Source organism: Cydia amplana, chromosome 10, assembly GCF_948474715.1.
Source record: "Cydia amplana chromosome 10, ilCydAmpl1.1, whole genome shotgun sequence".
Taxonomy (NCBI): Eukaryota; Metazoa; Arthropoda; class Insecta; order Lepidoptera; family Tortricidae; genus Cydia; species Cydia amplana.
In genome coordinates this window covers 17,889,591-17,912,097 of record NC_086078.1, presented here as the reverse complement: position 1 = coordinate 17,912,097, position 22,507 = coordinate 17,889,591, and the positions used below count along the sequence as shown (strand labels likewise).

Sequence of the window (22,507 nt, the reverse complement as noted above, 5' to 3'; positions counted from 1 at the left end):
TATACAATTAATAGACTAGCGTTGAATCCGGAATAACTGGCGCTAATTTGTTTCACTTTGCTAAAAATTATCAACAAGAAATCTCTACAGCAGTGAACATTTTTGTCAACGTATTTTCGGGCCAACCTGTATGTTCGAATGAATCAAACCATTAATTTTACGTTTTAACTTAAGTGTTTTACTCACTTGCCCAACGTATTCAGTTCAGGTCAAGGTCGAGGATATCATTCTCAGAAGCTATCATCATTTTAATAGAATCCTGTTAAAGTCATACTTAAAGAGCTGAAGCGCTGTCAAAATTATAACCCCCTTGTGCCGTAATAAAGGATTTCCTGTAAGAATATAAACAGCTCTACAGACTGTAGGTAGGTAAAGTTATTCATAACCGCTACCTAGCACTGGCAAAAATCGCCTCGTAATAAAACTATACTATTCATCTGTAACGGTGCACTAAACTACTTATCAGATATTTTGTAGGTACAGGAAATTCAGGTCTACAAAGAAAATATAATCACTTGGAGGTCTATTCCACCACTGTGAATGCCTAAACTCGGAATACGTACGCATTTATGGCTCCTCTACACGATGGGCCAACGCCGGCCACTCCAAGGGACGCAGCCATGCGGTAGAATGAGATAGCAATATCACTTGCTCCCTCTAACGCATAAATGCGAAATTATGCGCTGGCTTCGACATTGCGCGAAGGCTTCGGCTAAAGTGTGTGCAAGACGGTCGCCGACAAGCCCCTGAGAACGCGGGGCCAGGTGACGCTGTAAAGGGTTCGAAACGTCGGGAATCCCGACTCGGGTTGTTATAAATTCAATATACGCGATATTCCATGAGTAACTATCGCGGTAACAGAAGACAATTTTAGGATTTAAAACAGTCTGAGTCGAAAGCTCGCCTCGGTAGTTAATCATTAGGAATGTCGCGGCCTTTACCAGACTGGATCATAAAATGACGGCTGTCTGCTCTTCGACGCTTCTTGCGATTATCTTAGATACAAATGGGGTCGTAATTTCGTAATTTCTTTTGGGTCCTTAAATGAACATGTTTCATAGGATTTTATTGCAATTTTAGAAGCTTTCTTGTGGATTTTACAAGCGATTATTTAACTTGTAATATGTACTTATAAGTAGGTAACTTACTTACTAGTTACTACTTAAAGTATGTACCTACCTATATTCGAGTCAAATCTTACAAGCTAAATTAGAGTCACTTCCCAATAATCGATTGAGCTGAAATTTCACACACACATGTATTGGGTGACAATTTGGGTTAGGGTCAAGGAGGAAACAGTGGCTCGGTAGAAAAGAGCCGGGCACAATGGCTTACTCAACCTAATTTCATATCAACACGAGAGAACACGTTTCTGAAACGCACCTTAAAAGCAGTCAAATATAAGTAAAAATATATTTTTTGTGGTAAAGTACCTTACCTAGAAGATATTCAGAAACAAAACAACGAAAACAATTTATCCCACCTTTATAATTTAAATAAGCATACTTTTACGCACCTATCTCTTACAGGCTCATAAGTCTCATAACAAAAGTGATATTATACTCGTAAACAGCTGTCGTGACGCACGTTTTTGTATTTTTTCCGTAAACGACATATTTCACGGGCCATTGGGCTAATATCTATCCAGCCTGCGAAATGACGATATTAATGATATATATTATATATGTCGTAGTCAGATCGTATAATCCGCCGTATTACATTACGGCTAGCCGTTTTACAAAACAGGGGCGTTTTGAAATGCGGCGGTTCGACGATTAGTCGGATTGTCATTGCGATACGTTCTTCAATAAGGCGGCCTACGTTTAGCCGCATCGTATCTACTATTTAGAGTGTAGAGTGACCAGTTCTTTCGGTCGTCTACGTAACCGGAGTTTGACAATGTTTGCAATTTAATTTATTTTTACCCACCGCACTACATGTGTTTCTTTTCCAAAACATTTCCTTCACAACTTAAATAGACGGAGCCCCGCAAGCGGGGCTCCTATTTCTGGATGGTTTGCCCTTCGGGCATCTGAAGCTACCTAACGAACCTAACCTACTTACCTACCTACGCTTTTTTCCCCAAAGTGTAATGTTTTCACGGACGTCTCACTAAATCAATAGGTAGGTAGGTTAGGTTCGTTAGGTAGCTTCAGCTCAGAAATAGGAGCCCCGCGAAGCGGGGCTCCGTCTAGTTAAGTTGCGAAGGAAATGTTTTTTGAAAAGAAACAGTCCGACAAACTACAGATTTGATGGACACCCCAGCGTTTTTCATAGTTTGTTGTTGTTATGTCAGGCAGCGCCACGAGTGTTAAAAATGAGAACTAAAAACTATCAAAGCGGCGGCTAATGACTCGCTGTATTACATTACGGCTAGCCGTGTTGAAGAACGTATGGCGCCGAATACATTCCGGCGGATTTTCATTCAGCCGCATTCAATCCGGCTAATCGTCGAACCGCCGCATTTCAAAACGCCCCTGTTTTGTAAAACGGCTAGCCGTAATGTAATACGGCGGATTATACGATCCGACTGCGAAATATACATAGCCATAGGCGTCTGAATGTTTACGTCATGGTGATGTTACTGACAGTGAATGTCAACAGATGTATGACAGTTGTAACCTCCCGCGTCAACACTGCAGCTGCAATACTGTTGCGAGTGCCGTGACATTACTGTTGCATATTTGCTTGATAAAAAGTGCGTTCGCCAGCGCATTACCGCCGCTTAATTTGGTAACCCTATTTTTCCAAATCACTCCTTTTACGTCTTAATAATAAGACCTGAAATAGGTACCGGTCTACACTGTAAGTAAATGAATATTACCCATGTACCTACTCACAATAATTTTCATATTTTCTAATTGTTTTCCTGTCATCGTACCGATGACGGATTTGCCCCTAATCCCATTCATCATCCGGTAATCACCGGAATTACCTCACTATTGACAGGCGCTGGAAAAAGCCTCTTTGTTGTACCTATTTTATAAACCCATCGGTTTTAAAGATAACAAGAATTGCTCGTTTAAAGGTATACGTAGATCAGTCAAATCTTACAAAAAAATCTCCTAAAAAAACATTGCGTGATGTAGTTCTATCTTTTTGTGTATGTTGTTTGGAGTCCTTGGAGGAATGTTAAACTATGTTTTTCAAGCAAAAAAAAAGTTGTGCTCCCTTCGTAATTTGCAAAAACTGCCAAAATTTCGGACTGTTTTCAGTTTTTGCACTTTTATTATAAAACTATGGGTTTTTGGTCAAAGCTTGTTGAAAGAACATTAAATTTGGAACAATTTAAGCCGTATGCCAAATAGTTCATGAGATATAGAACTATAAAAAAAGGGTATTTTCTCTTTCCGCACAGACTATAGTAACGCATTTTTATCCTGTAGGTACCTATAAGAACCATGGCTGATGCACAATTTGCAAACTGAAGATGACATTTGAAGTGACCCGGGCCACAGTGGCGCCCCTAGCGGCGAATTCATTCGCGGTAGACGCTTTTTATCACATCCATCCATACTTAATATCCATACTAATATTATAAATGCGAAAATGTGTCTGTCTGTCTGTTACCTCTTCACGCTTAAACCGCTGAACGGATTTTGTTTAAATTTGCCATAGAGAACACCAAATTTGCCATAGAGTCCCGGGGAAGGACAAAGGATAGTTTTTATGTCGGAAGTCATCCCAAAAGAGGGTGAAAAGGGGAGTGGAAATGTGACAATATATATATGTATATTAGTGTAAGCAATTAAGCATCTTATCCTCAAAATATACTTACTCTAACTGCTGGAACTAATTCCACGCAGACGAAGTCGCTGGCAAAAGCTAGTAGTTTAATAAATTGCAGTGATGTCACGCCTTAAGCGACGTCATAACAATACAGCTAATTTACTTAACTCTTCTTTCTAAAGGGCCAACCATATCGAACCGAATCAAGCAATATTGACATCTCTGCCATAGTCACTAAGGTTCAGACTTCAGTGAGTGAACATGAGAATAATATGCGTTATTGAAATATACGAGTATACAAATATTTATATTTCGGATGCTCTGGACACGTGGCATGAGGATAGTTTAATTGAGAGGGGAATTGCGGCACAAATTGTCCAAATAGAGGAAGTAAATATGAGTAAATTCAGTAAATATTCCGGGTTGCGCTATTGGGAATAATTATTAAAGATTTTATAACATCCTAAGGCCAGCCATACAAATGAAAAATCCAAAATTTGCCACTGTTGAAATATACTCAATTTATATAATAATCATGCATGTATTTTGTATATACATTTTTTGAGATTTACTTTTAGGCCTGCTTTCTGTAATCGCTCGAAGATGACACTAAGGGTGCGTAGGTGTTCCTTCACGTCTTCTCCAGCTATTGCAACATCGTATATCATATGAATCATATCCCATCCTCGTCGCCAATGAAATATACTCGATTTTTATAAACTGTAATCTGAACCTATAATGCAGGGAATAGAGTTGAATTTGTTTTGTTTGAAAATTGAACGAAACAAAACAATTGCAACTCCATTCCAATTGAATATGGTTTAAATTTCATTAAACTGATTAAACTATAGGTTGGACCTTGGGCCTTAGGAGGATAACCAAGCTTATAACCAAGCGACGTTCCTTCAAACAAAATAGAGATGTCATTTTTGACGTTCATTAGAATATTTAAAATTAGAATCAGGCCGTGCATTACAAAGGAATTCCTAGGATTTGTATAGTATATCTCTAAATTCAACAAAATCGCATATATAAATTTGTGTGTGTTTGATCGAGAATATGATTCTAGAGTTAGTTAGGTATTTGTCAAATCATCCCCATGGAATTTACTTGCCATTTGCTACCATTATAGAAAAATGTTTGGTGGAATTGAATGCTCTGATTTTGATTAGTACATTGGCAGTTTTTGATAAGCCCTTTTGAAATATCAGCCGAGACCTATAAATATTATTATACAACTACAAAAACAACTATGTATACTTAGGTAAAACTTTTGTTGTTTTCGTGTCAAGTTCCAGCACTAAATGAAACTATTCCATTTTAGAACTTCAATCGTTAATTATTAAACCACAGGAAAACGCAGCGGACTGATCAAGTTTTGTTTTCTTTAAATGAAGAGACATAGACGCGAGCTCGACAGGCCGTAATAGAAACACAATTAAACCGGCGCCTGCCGCAGCGAATAGCAATGAGGCGGCGCGTTCAATTTATCTTGTTTCCAGAACAGGCGCTTGCATTTCTGCAGTTTAAATTTAAATTGCAATTTATTAGCAACGGTTTGCTTATGTATTATGTATAGGGATTTCGACGTGTGGGTAGATAGATAATTTATACATGAAACATCCTTCAAAATATTTTTGCTGTTTTTATGAAAAATATAACTTAGCTTATTATTTTTGTAAAAGTAGGTACTCACAGGTTGACATGTGTTTTAGTAGGTATGTATGTATTCTGAATGGTATTCTTAAATGTAGCTATACAATATCACCACCATCTTCATTTTTCTTCATAACTGCATTTTGTTGTGAACATCACCCTAGCTCCAAGATTCAAAAAATAATTTAAGTATTTCCTTGTTAAATAAATAAATATGCAAAAAAATATTATTAACAAATCTATAAATATCTCTTAACTACGCCATCTGTGATATCTTTATACAACTTATGCCACAGCTCGCTAGCAAATCGCGCACCCTCCATCGTTGCTTAAACACTTCAATTTGCATAAACCAGATGGCGCCAAAAACCTGGCCAATGGCCTGTAATCGCTATTTGCCCGACTAGTGGAAGCGGTACGAGCCCAATTTCAAAGAAAAAACCGCAAATCGATGTACAGTTTAGCCATTTGGCACGCGCAAAACAAAATGTTTGACCCGCAGTTCCTAAAAAAATCCCTTGGGTGGGGAGGGGACACCCCACACAGCATCACACAGGCATACACAGATCTGTTACCTTTTCACAACTAAAAGTTTTGCTGGGCAATTAATAAAACGAATTGTTAAAAATTAAAAATAATAATTTATTATCACAATTCGCTATCCTATTTTATTCCTAAGCTTACACAATACCATGTGTGTATTTATATAAGTAGTCTGGCAAGCCTTTTCTATCAATAGAAAAAGCCGAAAAACTAAAAAATAATAATTTCGCACCTTTTTCTACTGACAAAGTTGGTTTGCCTATAACTACTATAACTATATTTTCACAAATTATTGTATCTGTAGCTCATTGGCGGGCACGGCCCCGAAGAACGCTTCGACCGCAGCGACGACGCGCTCGGTGATGGCGCGGACGATAGGGGGCGCTATTTCCGTCATCACAAGCTTCCAGTTGGTGTTCACTATCGCGTCGACTGGGTCCGCTGAAAGATACAATAAAATATCATCAGTTTTTAGTTTGTACCCGGTCTTCTTTAACACAAATCTTTATGGCTCCTCTACACGATGGGCCAACGCCGGCTACTCCAAGGGACGCATTTATGCGTTAGAGGGAGCAAGTGATATTGCTATCTCATTCTACCGTATGCTGCGTCCCTTGGAGTGGCCGGCGTTGGCCCATCGTGTAGAGGAGCCATAAAGCGTGCCAATCGTTTCATTATTGTAAGATACCATCAAGAGATTCGGCACTCGTACCTACGGTACATGACTTTTCTTCCCTGACGTTCATCAATATATAAGTAGCTAATTTCCCAACGCTTTTTTTGGGAACTATTAGTCTGATAGTAAAGCAAGACCTAGGCTTACTTAATCTGAATCTCTTTCTGCAATCGTATTGTGCGGGCGGGCATCATCATCATTATAACTCTAGTTATAATACTTACACAATGCTTTGTTTCCATCGAAAAGGTTCTCAAAGTCGAAGGAGGTCTTAGTGCGAACATCGAAGGAATGATCCCACTTGCTGATGTGCCAGTGCTCCTGGCCGTCGGCTCCCTTCACTGTGGCCAGTCTGGTATTGGCTGTGATCACTATGTCACCTGGAATAAATAAACAAATATTATAGGAACATGCTTACACGAATTGACTCCCACAGTAAGCTCAAGAAGGCTTGTGTTGTGGGCATAGACGTAAGTAAAATGAGGTAGATGTGGACCAGGCGCACGATCGTGAGCCATTAAATATAGGTTACGAAACCTATATTTAGTTAGTCGTATGTGTGACGCCAACCTGTCAAGTTGTCAAAATCGTTGGATCAAATTTTAGTTTTGTCAACTATGAACGTCACACGTCTACATAAATAAAAGGTCATTGGTTGTGGGTACTAAGAAATAGAAAACATCCATGACTCAGGAACAAATCAAATATCTGTGCTCATCACTCGGATCATCATACACATACATGCCCTTACCGGGATTTGAACCCAGGACCATCGGCTTCACAGGCAGGGTCACTACCCACTAGGCCAGACCGGTCGTTAATGTGGAATGGACATTTTAAAGGTCATAAGTAATTTCAGCGTAAGTAAAAACGACCTCCAAGCCTGTCGGTTCGGTAGTATGTCTACGAAGATGGTTTAGTGTAACTGAGCCCGTACCATGAGTCACTGACAGTGTCAAAACTGACATATACGCTATCGAGAACGTAATTTACTTTCTATACCTCTCGCTCGAACTAATACGCGAGTACGTGCGAAATGCATAGAAAGTAAATTACGTTCTCGATGGCGTTTATGTCAGTGTCAAACTAGTATTAGTTGAACACGTACCTACCTGACCTGTAAAACATTGACTTTTATGAATAAATGTCTTGTATCTTGTAAAAACTGGTGGTCAGACTGGCCTTATATTCAAAGTTTAAAGAAACCTCAATGTTACTGTCACACCTTCAACGCCTCAACCACAAGATCAAAAGCGTTGCCCAACTGACCGGTTACCGGCGCCGATCGGACCTTGGTCTCTCGTAACCTTGACATAGGCCTACTGCGGCCTTAAGGGGCCCACTGATTACCAGTCCGCCGGACGATATCGGCCTGTCAGTTGTTCGGAACCGTCAACTTTTGCGTTTAACTGACAGACCGATATGGTCCGACGGACTGTTAATCAGTATCTGTAATCTGAAAAGCTGGCTAGCGAAGTGCTCAAAATTATCTGGACGCGACTTTACTGAATTGAGATCAACAATATGTGCAGGTCCTTGTGGATACCTGCCTTACTGTTCTTTGTAGGAAGGTACTTAAACACAACTTTTGATACTAAAGTCGACGGTCGAATGTACTTATTTGTGTATTTGTTTCCTTCATAATTAGATAAATTTATTTTAGTTTATAAAAATTTTACACAGTAAGTACCTCGTAATAAATACTTAAAATAACAACGGATAGGTATAACTTGTTCCTTAGTTCTAAGTGTAAGGCCTGAGTAGACGCTCGAAGCGGAGCGTTCGGCGGGGCGTGCAGCGTGGCGTCGGGCTCACGCGTGATGTGAGCAGCGTGCACTATATAAGACCGCTGCTATACGCTTGCATTTGTTTAACATGCACGCCGCACGCCCCGCCCCGCTGCACGCCCAACTCGAGCGTCCACTCAGGCCTTACACTAAGAGTAGTTACGTATAACTTACGGATTTTGATGGTGTTCCGGCCTTCCCCACGGATGGGCAGCACGAGGATCGATCCTCGCAGCTTGTACCAGCCTCGCAGCACCACGGAACACCGCACCACCACGTCCAGCTTGTCTGCCTCCAGCCTGGTGACAAGTTAACTAAATAAGCGATATGGTAATTAATTAATTTAAATTACCCTCTCACATCTCAAACTTCTTTCTCTCTTTCTTTCTCAGTGCGCTCAGCGTCGAAGCACAGAATGAGTAATAGTATTACCGTACAGAATAGACACTTCCTGCAAAACCAAAGTTTGACAGCGATTCAGGGTCGAATCATGATATCCCTTTCTAACTTATGGCACTATACCTACTCGTACCTTTCGGCTAATTAGGGTTGTCAAAATTCAAGTCATTATCTTATCTGTGGTCGTGCACGCAAACGGACGTCAAGTTGTGTCAACCCTAATACTTAATTGCTCGGAGGAATGCTGAGCCGCACGGAGCCGAGTTTGCCCGAAGTCAGGAGTCTCTCTCCACTGGTCAAAGTTCAATTCGTCACTTGGTAACATTTCTCATTTCCCGCTATCGCCACGCAAACAAGCAGCGATCTTAGCACGAGTGCGCCGCAACTTGTACATTAACACAGGTTGCCTGTCTCGCGCATGAGAATCTGTCGCGGCGCACTCGTGCTAAAGCTACAGGAAACACTCTACCCCTCACCTAGTATTTTCAATCGTGCAATCCTTCATCCCAGTAACCGTAGTATTCTTCAGCGTGAGCCTCAACCCCGCCTCTTCTGACTTGACCACCTTCAGCAGCATGGGGTCCAGGGAGGGCACGTTCAGCTCCGGGATGCCGGCAGCGATAAAGGGCACCACGGCTTGAGCTGACGCGATGATGCAGGCACTGTCGCCTTTCTTGCAGGGTGTGAGGAACGGGGCTGGAATCAAGTGGAAAAACCGTGAGTGACCCGTTTTAATACTACATAATTAGTCTTATGTCTGAGTAGGAAGTTTGGTTATTGAAGTTACGAGTATATAGTGTTCTAATTAATCTACTAATGATACACATGTGAAAAGGCTGGACCAAAATAAATGAGTAGTGTTATTGAATTTAACTAAGGCTCAAAAAAAGGAAATAACATAAAAAAAACGGCCATGTGCGAGGCGGACTCGCGCGAAGGGTTCCGTACCCATACCCAAAAAACATGTTTGTTGTACGGGAGGGAGCCCCACTTAAATATTTATTTTATTCTGTTTTAAGTTTTTTTTGTTGTTATTGCGGCAACAGAAATGCATCTGTGAAACTATCACGGTGCATGAGTTACAGCCTGATGGTGACAGACAGACAGACGGACGGACGGACGGACAGCGAAGTCTTAGTAAAAGGGTAGTTTTTACCCTTTGGGTTGGGTACGGAACCCTAACTAGATAAGGTCAGCCAGGATAATAGCAACTATGGGGCAAATGCAACTACTCTAAAAATGCAAGAAATGAGTCTAGAGCTGAAGACAATAAACTATACGCAAATATAGGTGTGGTGTAATTAAATAAAATAATACCCCCGTTTTCCTTGACCAAGCGATAACGACTGATACTTTATAATTATAATATAAGTTGATATAAGTATCCCAAACGTGTTCAAGAGTTGGAGTGCGAGGTCCGGCAGGATTGTTCGGATTTTGGACTTTCACGATGAAACAACCAAAAAGATGTACAGTCATCTGCAATATTTTGTTACTCGTCGAAAGCCGCAAAAATGTGTGACACGGTATGGCTCTACAAATAAGATCGTATCAGATATTTTTGCGGCCTTCGCCGTGCAACATATTAGGCAGGTGACTGTACTTTCTGTAAGCAAAGATCTCTCTATCAAATTCAGATGACAATTCAGTGACCAATTGACCATAAAACCTGACGTAGCACTGTATGACTAATTGGCTATATTTATGTGCGAAGTTGGTGGTTAAGTTAAAATACAAACAACAATTTTAACCGGTCTATTACGAATTGTTTTGTTCGCCTTTGGTTTTGCAAACGCGTCACGGTTCATGGGGTCATGGCTCTTACTATCTTCTTATCCATATTTCTACGAAAATATACCGGTTTTTTTTTTCAAAATCCTGTCATTTTAATTTAACAATATAATTTTATGCATAGGAAGCTTGCATGAACTGTAGGAAGATGACAATCTGACAATCCAAGATGACAATCGTACATCGTCATCATCGACAAACGCCAAACGAAAATTAAAAAAAATATATAATAACTAGCTGATGCCCGCGACTTCGTACGCGTGGATTTGTATATTGGTGGTTGTATATTCTACATTAGCTTAGAACATTATGCAGCAAGAGATTGCGGTAGGACGGTTAATCATTTGATAATTACTAATATTATACAACGCATGAGACTTTGTCTTTCACAACCTACGAAGTTTCAAGCCCCTAACTGAATAAAATTGTCCTCGATATAATCCCTCTAAACCCCCTTAGAAGATTTTCATGTCCTCTATTTAATAAAACCTACTACCTAACTACCTATTTACGAAGTTTCAAGTTCCTAGCTTTAAATAAAATTTGAACCCTATACAAACTTTCAACCCCTTTTTAACCATTTTAGGGGATGATTTTTTTAAAAGCTGAAATTATTTTTCTTGTATTCTAATAATATGCCTTTATACAACGATTCAAGTCCCGCACTCAAAAAAATGTTTGGCCTCCATACAAATTTTCAACCCCTTTTTCACCACCTCGTGGGACGAATTATCAAAATCTCTGACATTAGTTTTCTTCTCTTTTGATAAAATACATTTTTACGAAGTATCAAGTTTGTAGCTTTAAATAAAATTTGAACCCTATACAAACTTTCAACCCCCTTTTTAACCCTGTTAGGGGATGAATTTAACAAAACGCTAAAATAACTTTTCCTGTCTTCTAATAATATCCCCAAATAGAAAGATTCAAGTCGCGCGTTCGAAAAAATGTTTGATATCCATACAAACTTCCAACCCCTTTTTCACCACCTTAGGGGATGAATTATCAAAAACGCTGAAATTAGTTTTCTTGTATCTTAATTTAATACCTTTTTGCAAAGTTTCAAGTTCCTAGCTTAAAATAAATTTGCACCCTAAGACGAACTTTCATCCTCTTTTTATCCCCCTTAGGGGTTGAATTTCCAAAAACGTAGCAATTACTTTTTTTGTAATCGGCTATTATGCCTTTCTAAGAAGTTTCAAAGCATTTGTAATGGATTAAAACTTATAACCCCTTTTTAAACCTGTTGAGGGATGAATTTTACAAAACGCTGTAATTATTTTTCCTGTATTTTAATAATATCCCGAAATACAAAGATTCAAGTCCCGCGTTCGAAAAAATGTTTGATATCCATACAAACTTTCAACCCCTTTTTCACCACCTTAGGGGATGATAATTCAAAAACGCTGATATTAGTTTTCTTGTATTTTAATAACATATATTTTTACGAAGTTTCAAGTTCCTAACTTAAAATAAAATTTGAACTCCATACTAACTTTCAACCCCTTTTTAACCCTGTTAGGGGATGAATTTTACAAAACGCTGAAATAACTTTTTCTGTCTTCTAATAATATCCCCAAATACAAAGATTCAAGTCCCGCACTCTCAAAAATATTTGATCGCCGTACAAACTTTCAACCCCTTTTTTACCACCTCGGGGGATGAAGTTTTAAAAACGCTGAAATTAGTTTTCTTGTTTTTTAATTTAATACCTTTTTACGAAGTTTCAAGGTCCTAGCTTAAAATAAAATTTGCACCCCAGGACAAAGTTTCATCCCCTTTTTTACCCCCTTAGGGGTTGAATTACCTAAAATGTCGCAATTCCTTTTTTTTGTCATCGGCTATTATGTCTTTCTAAGAAGTTTCAAAGCATTTGTAATGGATTCAAACTTTCAACCCCTTTTTAACCCTGTTAGGGGATGAATTTTGAAAAACGCTGAAATTACTTTTCCTGTCTTATAATAATATCCCCATATACAAAGTTTCAAGTCCAACACTCACAAAAATATTTAATCTCCATACAAACTTTCAACCCCTTTTTCACCACCCTGGGGGATGAATTTTCGAAAACGCAGAAATTAGTTTTCTTGTTTTTTAATATAGTACATTTTTACAAAGTTTCAAATTCCTAGCTTAAAATAAAACTTGCACCCCATACAACCTTTCATCCCCTTTTCAACCCCCTTAGGGGTTGAATTTTTCAAAATCGCTTCTTATCTCTTGTACACTTTATAAATTCAACCTAGTGTGCAAATTTCAACTTTCTAGCTTTTGTAGTTTCGGCTCTGCGTTGATGAATCAGTCAGTCAGTCAGTCAGTCAGTCAGTCAGGACACTTGCATTTATATATATAGATAAGAAAAGTCACGTGACCATTTCCAATTTTCCATACACTATTTAAGTTTTTTTAAGGCATTTTCTATGAACGATTGTCATCTTGGCTAAGCCCCCAGGAGCCCGCGAATTATTAGTGCGAAGTGAGTAAAGTCAAGTTTAAGTTTTCGATTTAGGTCACAAGAGGCCTTACCATGAGTCACTGACAGTGTCAAAACTGACATATACGCTATCGAGAACGTAATTTACTTTCTATACATCTCGCTCGCACTAATATGCGAGTACGAGCGAGATGCATAGAAAGTAAATTACGTTCTCGATAGCGTTTATGTCAGTGCCAAATTGGTGGTAGCCACAAAGGTGGCGTACTTACCCTCCAAAGCGAGGTGACTAATATGTAATAGGTTCTTTAAATTTTAATACTTTCGTACTTTAAACAAATTGAAACGCAAAAAAGAACAATAGGTATAAACAAATAGTTGTTATTTATATTGCGTCAGTAAATATCTGTTCATATTATTGGCACTCTTTGCTAAAAGTTGTAAGTTTCCGCGTCTGGGCAAACAAACAAAAAACAATGCTTATGCATACTCAAACACGGACACGTTTGTACACAACAATAACTCGTGTCCGGTGTGGCTACCACCAGTTTGGCAGTGAGTTAAACGCCATCGAGAACGTTACTTTACTTTCTACCTCGCTCGTACTCGCATATTAGTGCGAGCTAGTACGGCTACCATCAATTTGGCACTGACATAAACGCCATCGAGAACGTAATTTACTTTCCATGGATCTCGCTCGTACTCGCATATTAATGCGAGCGAGATGTATAGAAAGTAAATTACGTTCTCGATAGCGTTTATGTTAGTTTTGACACTGTCAGTCAGTCATGGTACGGGCTCAGTTGTTTATTTTCTTAGTCCAATGCTCCGACTACTAATGTGCCGCCAGAAACTTTCCACAATTGCAAAATGTATAAACTATCAGCAACTTGTCACATTTATTATGTATGGAGAATTGGGGATCCAAATTTTCCGTTTCCGAAACGAAAGTCTTTTCCTGAAATTTCCGATAGCTTTTCTAAACTGAATAAATATATCTAGTAACTTACTGTACACCGACCTACTCAATGAGATAATGGATAGGTATATGTACCTATAAGCCTACATAACTATTGATTACAAATTCCACGTACCTTGGTACGAATGCTGGTCGAGACAGCAACAAACAAATAATGTATGCACATCATGTCCGAATTATACAAAGAAAAGTTCGTGAATAAAGGTACCTAACCTAAGGTATGAATCAGTGATTTTTGACAAAGAAATTATCAATGGTTAAAAGGTCGATAAAATGTTGACCCGATTGTCGCCTACACTTTTTTCTTCAAATTTGGGATTTTTTATATTATTTCTACTCAGAATCACGAGCTCTTTCTATCCTAATAGGAGAAAAAAAGTGTCCCGAAATTTCCATAAATTATTCGATCTTTTCATTCCGCGACCGCCATACAAAGTCTATGAAAAATGGTGACGTAATGGAAATAAAAACCTTAGGATACTTTTTTCTCTTATTAGGATAGAAAGAGCTCGTGATTCTGAGTAGAAATAACATAAAAAAAATCCCAAATTTGAAAAAAAAAGTGTAGGGGACAACAATAGTTATTTGTACAACAAGAGATCAAAGTTTGATATTTCTTCGAGTGCTTATTTTGAGTCCCGTGCAAGCGAAAGATTCTATAATCTCGAGCGTAGTGACTCAAAAGCGCACGAGATGTAAATAACTTTGATCTCATGTAGTTCACAAAACTTTTCACCTCAGCGCAGTGAGAACATACCTATTAGACAACTTGAAAAATGTAATCCTTCTTCATCACTTAATACCTGCACTCATGTTTTCTTAAGATATACAAACAATTAAGTTTAATTACCGCAATCGAACACAAAAACAAAACGTAATAATAAATTTCAGTAAAATAATATGGAAATAACGAACATCAACTGACACTTCAATCGACAATTTTTTTGTAAAAAAAAGCTTTGTAAGATACGGTCCGAATTGTAGATACGTAATTTGTCAACTATGGTAGAAATTCTTAAAAGTAAAATAATTAATTTTGCGTGATGATCTGTGTATTTTTTGAGTTCATTATTTTAATTGTACAATAAAATACCTAAAATATAGTATTTTATCAGTTTTTATCAAATCTTAAACTTTATTTTTATTAATTAATGATTAAGAATTCATACTTTTTATTATTATTATTAAATCTGTTTATTTCAAATAATAATAGAATTACAATTTCTAAAACCTAGTTACAATCTTTAATATTTAAGATTTTATTAACTAGGTAGAGCGGGGACTTATTCCCTAGTCTTAAGTTCTAATAATATTTATTATAATTATGTATTTATATATGTTTATGTGTATATGTATTATATCTATGTGCTTACTTATTTATTAATTATTCTTGTACTATGGAATTCAGTTCTTTTTTTATTATATATTTAATCTTATTAGGTTTATTACTTATATCTAGTAATACTCTATTAGGAAAGTTGTTTAGAATAGTAGGTAAGTATGCATTCCAGACTCTATTGCCATATTCATTATTTGTTTTAGGGACTTTAAACTGAGGTTCATTGGGTAATCGCCGGAGGTTGGCCGGTCTATTGTATCTATCCAGCTTTCCTAATAAGTCTTTGTATTCAAGAATCATAGCCAGTTTTACTTTATTAAATATGCTAAGTACTCTACAATATTGAAATAGTTTATCATAGTTATTCTTATATTTTTGCTTTATTTTTAATGGAACTATGGTTTTTAGTATTCTTATTTGTATATTATAAATTCTGTGTAGGTATGTGTTGTATGTTCGTCCGTAGCTAGATATTCCGTAGTTAATTACCGAATCTGCTAGGGCCATATATAGCAAGCGGAGTGTGTTGTATGGCATTTTGTGTTTGAGTATGCTTAAATTGCTAAGTATTGCCCTAAGTTTATTACACACATGGTCAACGTGAGGCCCCCAGTTGAATTTGCTGTCAATTTTTAAACCAAGGTAAGTATGGTTTTCAACTACCTCTAACGACTCACAATTGCAGCTTGATAAACGAGAGTGCATACACAAGTGTTCGTGGGCTATTATTCTAGGAGTTGTGCTAATCTTAATATACGGTGAGTGGATATACATTATTTTAGTTTTGTTATAGTTAAGGGATAGCCCTACGTCATGTGCCCATTTACATAATTTATCAAATTCGCTTTGCATTTGACACTCTGCGATCTTTATGTTAGTGTTTGCTGTTATTAGGCAAGTGTCGTCAGCGAATTGGTATACAGAGGCAGATCGGAATATGTTACACATATCATTTACATATATTAGATATTCAGTAGGCCCTAATATGGATCCTTGTGCTGTCCCATGAGAGGATTGTAGTAGTTCGCTTTGCTCTCCTGCTATACTAACAGTGTTGTATCTTTCTATGTGATAGTTTTTAAACCATTTTAGTGTTGGCCCCTGTATACCATTTTGCTGGAACTTTTCGTAGAGAATTTGATGATTCAGGGTATCAAATGCTTTGCTGAAATCAATTAGTACTATTATTACATGTTTCCTGTCACTAAGGTGTCTATTTATCTCATCAGTAAATTGTGCCAATAATTGTGTTGTACTTTTGCCTTTTTGAAAGCCGAATTGACGCTCATGAATTATGTTGTTACTTGATAAGAAGTCGTTAACTTTTTTTCCTATGTATTTTTCAATTATTTTATCTACGATGGAGAGTATTGTTATAGGTCTGTAATTATTAGTGTCGGTATAGCTTCCTTTTTTGTGTATGGGTCGGATTAGTCCGACTTTTAATTTATCTGGATATGTAGAATAGCATATGCACTGGTTTGTTAGATGTGTAAGCACTGGCGTTATCTCTTTAGTAATAAATTTAACATCTCCTGCTCTTAATTTATCAAATCCTGCACTTTTATTTTCATTAATGTTACTAATAATTTTATTCATTGCATGTTCATTAATCTTGTTAATTTTTAAAGTTACCTTAGGGGTATTAGTATATGTACTCTTATCAAGTAACGACATACCACATGAGCTCAGTACATTTTCTACATTGCTTTCAAAGTCGCGAGCAAATTTGTTAGAAAGATCTTTCGCTTTCATTTTAAATGACTTGATTAACATGTCGTCAACAGCTTTGACTAATTTGCCTGTTAACTTGTTAATTATTTCCCACATTTTTTTCGAGTTTTTATAATTATCACATATTTCTTTTTTTGTATAGTTATTTCTAGCTTTACTCATAAGTCTATTTGTTTTATTTCTGTATCTCTTATATATTAGTTCATTTTGTTTATTGGTTGTATCCTTAAGGTGTATTTGTAATAGTCTATTTTTGGCACGGGACATTTCTATTAGCTTATCAGATAACCAGTTACAATTATTTACAGTTCTGTTTACAATGGGTCTCTCTATAGTGCATGATAGTACGTGGTTTGGAACGATGCGGTCTGAAGTGTTTCGGGGGTCTATTATAAACCGTGAATATACCGCTGAATGTCGTTTTAACTTTTTTTTGTCTGTTTCGTTTTGCTAACAGTGTGAAAGGGACAGAGATAGTAGAACCCAAGTATTTCGAACTTGTATTAGACCCCGCATGTTGAAATGACACTTGACTGTAAAGGTCACTTGAATGTCATTTTGTCTCACTCAGTGAGCAAAATCGCATTTTGCTCACTGTTTTGAAGAAGCAAAGTACCCTTGTTCGAGCTGCTGAGGTGAAAAAAAAAACAAAACGCCCTGATACTATCGCCCACGAACTGTCAGTTTGTAAACCTTATTACAAAAGACATAAGGTCCACCGATGGACAGTTAAGAGTGCTGCTGTTGGTATATGCTGAGCTTAAATTAGACCAACGAACTTCAAAGTGTTTTGTTCTTCAATTTAGGCACATTTCAATTCACTTGGTAATTTGTTTTAAATGGGTAATTTTTTTCGTCAAATCCAATATATACAATATGGTAAGTTTGAAAAGCTCTTCATACTGGGCGGAATAAACACAAAACCTCATCAGTTCAGAAAAAAATCTAATGTTGAATTACGAAAATTCTACTTACTTATACGTTTTCGTAACTAGGGGGTAAATAATTTAGGACACGATGAAATTGCCATTAATATTGTACAGAATAGGGAACACTATCTAGGTTTTTACCAAATGTTATCGAAATTTGACGAAAAAGACTACAACGAAATAAAAATCGGCCGGAATATCAAAAAATAATGTTGTCTTTTATGTATTTCAGTTTGTACATAAATATAATATATTAACTTTAGGTATATACATATGTATATAATATATATCGCAGTCTAGTGGGACAAGCAAGATAAGCTTTATTAAGCTTTACTGTACGATTTGTGTAAAATTTGTCCCGTAAAATGTATTAACTCGTATTTATCGAAGTATTTTGTTTTGTTGATATATAAAAGAAGTTTATTATCTTCGCTTTAGCATATATTATAAATAAATACTTAGCAAGACAACATTGGCATTAAATAAAAAAATATTACTTAGGTATGTATTACTTTTTGTCCCACAGTTATTTATTACTTACACAATGTAATATATTATTACTTTAAGTTTTTAACATACTTACATGTGTATAAAATTAGACTTATTTTGGTAAAAAATATTGTTTTAGTCAACTTTTTATTGTAGTCTAAAAAATATTACATTTTAGATACTATTTTAAAAGTTGGAACGCACGCAGACCGTCCGAAAGATAATCTTATATATCAATAACACTATAATTCACCCGGCCCACCTTGTCTTGAACAAAGTAACTGATCAAATATTTCATAAATATTAAAAATATTTTATAAATATCAAAAATACTGGAAGTCCACCGAAATCATCAAAATCATAACAATAAATCACATTAGACTTACCGGAAGCCGATCTCACCCCCAAAATCACCGCCAAAAAGCAAAAATACCTCAACATTGTTGAATACTTTAAAAGTAAAAGTACGAATGAAACAGGACCGTTGGGGCCAAAGCACACAGAAGCTATGATGGCCACAAGGCCAAGAGCAAGCTTTTATGGCCGCGTCCGTGCTGCTCGTAAATTTGTAGATGTGCATATATTAAAGCTTATACCTACACTCTATACAGGATGGCGGTATTTGGGTGAATTGACAAAAAACAACATTTAGGTACCATATTTGCCAGACTCAATTAAGTTCACTAATTTGTTCACACTCACATATTAATAAAGGTCTCTATTGTTTCCCAAATAGTTTTAAGTCATAATGTATTGTTTGCCCGAATTTTCGTTGGTCATAATTCATTTGGTTTAAAAACGCGTCACTTTTCAGGATTGCCATAAAACAAACCTAACCTAATAACCTAACCTATCTATAGGATATCCTTACGAAAATCCTGAAAAGTTAACGGTTTCAGTTTCATGACTGATGATAATATGACAAACAATACCTACATTATGACTTAATACTTTATGGGAAACAAAGGGACCCCTGTGGGGTGTATTCCTAAATACAAAAATCCAAAAAGCCCGAAAGAGTCTGAATTTTGCGTTCTACTAGTCCACGGTGAATATGAAAACACTCCTTTAAAAATGTACACTAAAAACTTATTTTTCCATTACAAACATTTAAAAAATTGGTACCTACTTACCTAATTAACATGATGTTTGATGAATATGTAGTTAAAATCCTCATAGTTTTTGTTTTTGTATGTAATCGTTTTTTGCGTGTTTTCCTCGCCAGAATATTCGTGTCATTTGTGTGAATATAGTAAAAAAATCATCTAGGTACCCTAACATACAGTCAACAGCAGAAGTTGCTAAGCGGGCGAGGTGTTCAAAATTATCTTACCGTGACTTTATTGTTAAGAGAATAAGAGCGTGTCAAGGGTAATTTTGAACACCTCGCTCGCTTAGCAACTTCTGCTGCTGACTGTACACTGTACCTAAGAAGATATGTTATGGTATAGGTAGTAGTAACCTTGACCACGCAAACGGTAAAAAAGCTTAGGTAGTGACATTTTTCCACGTGACGACAATAAAAGCCAAGCCAACAGTTTCTTACAAGTTGTAAGAAACTGTTGTATATGAATAGACACACATTACATAGAATCATTTACAATTAACAACAGCCAACACTCGGGTAGATACTATCTCTCTTCTCCCGGCCGATTTCGGCCACAGCGACTGCATTATATTAAGACTTGCTTGACCAGGCAGGTGGGCCTTACCACCCGCGGCTGTAATGCCTCAGATGATGATGATGACTGCATTATATTATGCCTAGGAGCGGGAACTGAGCTGGTCCGCTCGCCCGTGCGCCCTCATGTGACTGCAGTACCCAATCTTCGTCTGCAGTGCTCGTCCACACCGAGGGCATGTCAGGACTCCGTCAACGTAGTGATAGGTGAAGGCTGTAGGTAGGAATAAGGCCTTTAGAGCATCTCGTTTATTATCAAGGCCTACCCTCTCCTCCGCTCTTCGAAATCATCAACCTTTAAATGCACCAACCGTCTCTACTCCGGACGCTTCACCGCTTGCGCTTCCCACTCAGAGGGGCCAATATTACATCGGAGAGGCCTTGTACAGTCGCCATCAGATATATTCTAGCAGCCAAGGTGCTGACAAATATCTGAACACACTTCTATTGTCAAGGCGTTAAGGTGACAGTCCATTTCCAACCGCAGCACTACTGTTCATTTTACTATGGAAATTGACAGTAACAGCGACGCTGAACGCGTACCAGTAGTGCAACTGCGGTCAGAAATGGAATGTTAGAGTGTTTTCAGATATTTTTGAGCACCTTGGGCGCTCCGATATATCCGACGACAGTATAGTACATGGAGGCGATCAGTTGAGAAGGAGGATGGCTCAACTGGATTCGGCTGGAAAGAGCTGTAAGTAGCCGCTCAAGATCGTGACAAATGGAGAATTCTGCAACCCCTATGTCCCTAATGAGGGATAACAGACCATCATCATCAATATTAATTTAATGGTATGAAATTAGGCATAATTCTGGTAAATTACCAAAGGCCTTCAGTACGTGTTTATAAAAGTTAGTGTTATTTTTTTATGATATTATAGGAACCGACGAACCGTTTGATGGTATGCAATTAACGTCGCCTATATCTGGTGTCTCTGCAGCACCGCCGGCCTTTAAGATAGGAGTACCTACGCTCTTTTCTTGAGACGTTGGAGGTCGTATCAGTCCGGAAATACTGCGAGCGTCAGTTCATTTGTTGTGTTCCATCTCACCCTGTATATCAACACCAACAAACTATAGCAAACTTGTGCGATTAACACAGAATCCAACACGTGGTTAAAAAACTGCATTGTCAAAACTAACCCGCAGAACCGGTTTCTGATGCTCTTAACCTATTGGAAAAGCGAAGGGAAAAAAGAAAAGATAAGATAATCCTTATACGGCATAGCAATGCGAGACAGCTCTCAGCCAGGAATCCAACTAAAAGTGTCAAAGTAAAGTGGTACCAAGATTTATTCTGACAGGCAGCTACCGCGAAAACTAAAATTCGAAATAATTTGAGTGGACCAACTAGGGAACAAATCAAATTATTTTATGAAATTATTTTGATTTGTTTTTTTAAGTATCACACTACTATTTTTTTGTAATCCAGTATAGGATTCGTATAGAAGGTGCAAGCACACACTGCTCCGCCTTTCGCGTTGGTCAAAGGCAGGCGTGTCTCACTCCGCGATTTCGTCGCTTTGCTACAGGTAGCTAAAAGACGCTGGAATTTGGGACGGGTACCGCCGTGGCCGGGTGGTCTAGTGGTCAGGACGTTAGCCGCGAAAGCTGAAGGCGGGTTCGATTCCCGCCACGGCCATCGGTGGATTTGGTCACATTTTCTTTAGCGTATGATATTTATTTCAATTTATAAGTTGAGTGGACGGAATTATTAGCTGTTCGGCTATAGAATTCCATTGGCCTAGGTACAATTTAAACAGCAACACTCTAAACTGCCTATCGGAGGACCTTATTACAAAGGGCATGAGGTCCACTGATGGACAGTTAACAGTATGGGCGATGGTACGTAGATTTCTTGCTACTTAGTCTAACTGCCGTATTCGAACTTCAAGATATTTACAAGAGACGACACGTACTAGACCCATTCTAGATACGTTATAGTTTAGATTTCAACTAGTTCTCTTTTGCAGCGCAATTCGGCCAACCAATGTCACTTTTACGATAGATCGTGTTAGATATCTAATAGATGTGAATTAGATCTCGAAGTAATATCTTGTGGAAATCGTTCAAGAGTATCTCCAGAATCGCGCAAATGTCAAATTTGACAAGTTAGATCTTAAACATATCGTTATCGTATCTTGGCGATGTCTAAAAGATATCTAATAGATGTCTATTACAAAATAAGTAGGTAAGTACTTAAGTAGGTACTTACATACGAACTTGACGTAGACTAGACTTCGCATCAATAAATTATCAACCGACGCAGTACCAAAACTACTAGGACCAATATCCAAATGCAAATAGGACCAGTTGATCATCATAACCCATTAAAAAC

General features: G+C 37.6%; 1 protein-coding gene and 1 non-coding gene across 2 annotated transcripts; one reads left to right on the top strand and one right to left on the bottom strand.

Annotated features, from left to right (window-relative positions):
- Positions 1 to 6,202: 6,202 nt before the first annotated feature.
- On the bottom strand, positions 6,203 to 19,005 carry LOC134651719 (circadian clock-controlled protein daywake-like). Its single transcript, XM_063506820.1, has 5 exons — positions 18,872 to 19,005; positions 9,267 to 9,486; positions 8,566 to 8,690; positions 6,829 to 6,984; positions 6,203 to 6,369 (listed from the first exon to the last, which is right to left on the bottom strand). The coding sequence occupies exons 1-5, from the start codon at positions 18,924 to 18,926 to the stop codon at positions 6,218 to 6,220; spliced, it is 708 nt and encodes a 235-aa protein (XP_063362890.1). The 5' UTR covers positions 18,927 to 19,005; the 3' UTR covers positions 6,203 to 6,217.
- A 2,736-nt stretch (positions 19,006 to 21,741) lies between these two features.
- On the top strand, positions 21,742 to 21,811 carry Trnas-cga (transfer RNA serine (anticodon CGA)). Its single transcript has one exon. It is a non-coding gene; the product is annotated as a tRNA-Ser (tRNA).
- Positions 21,812 to 22,507: the final 696 nt, after the last annotated feature.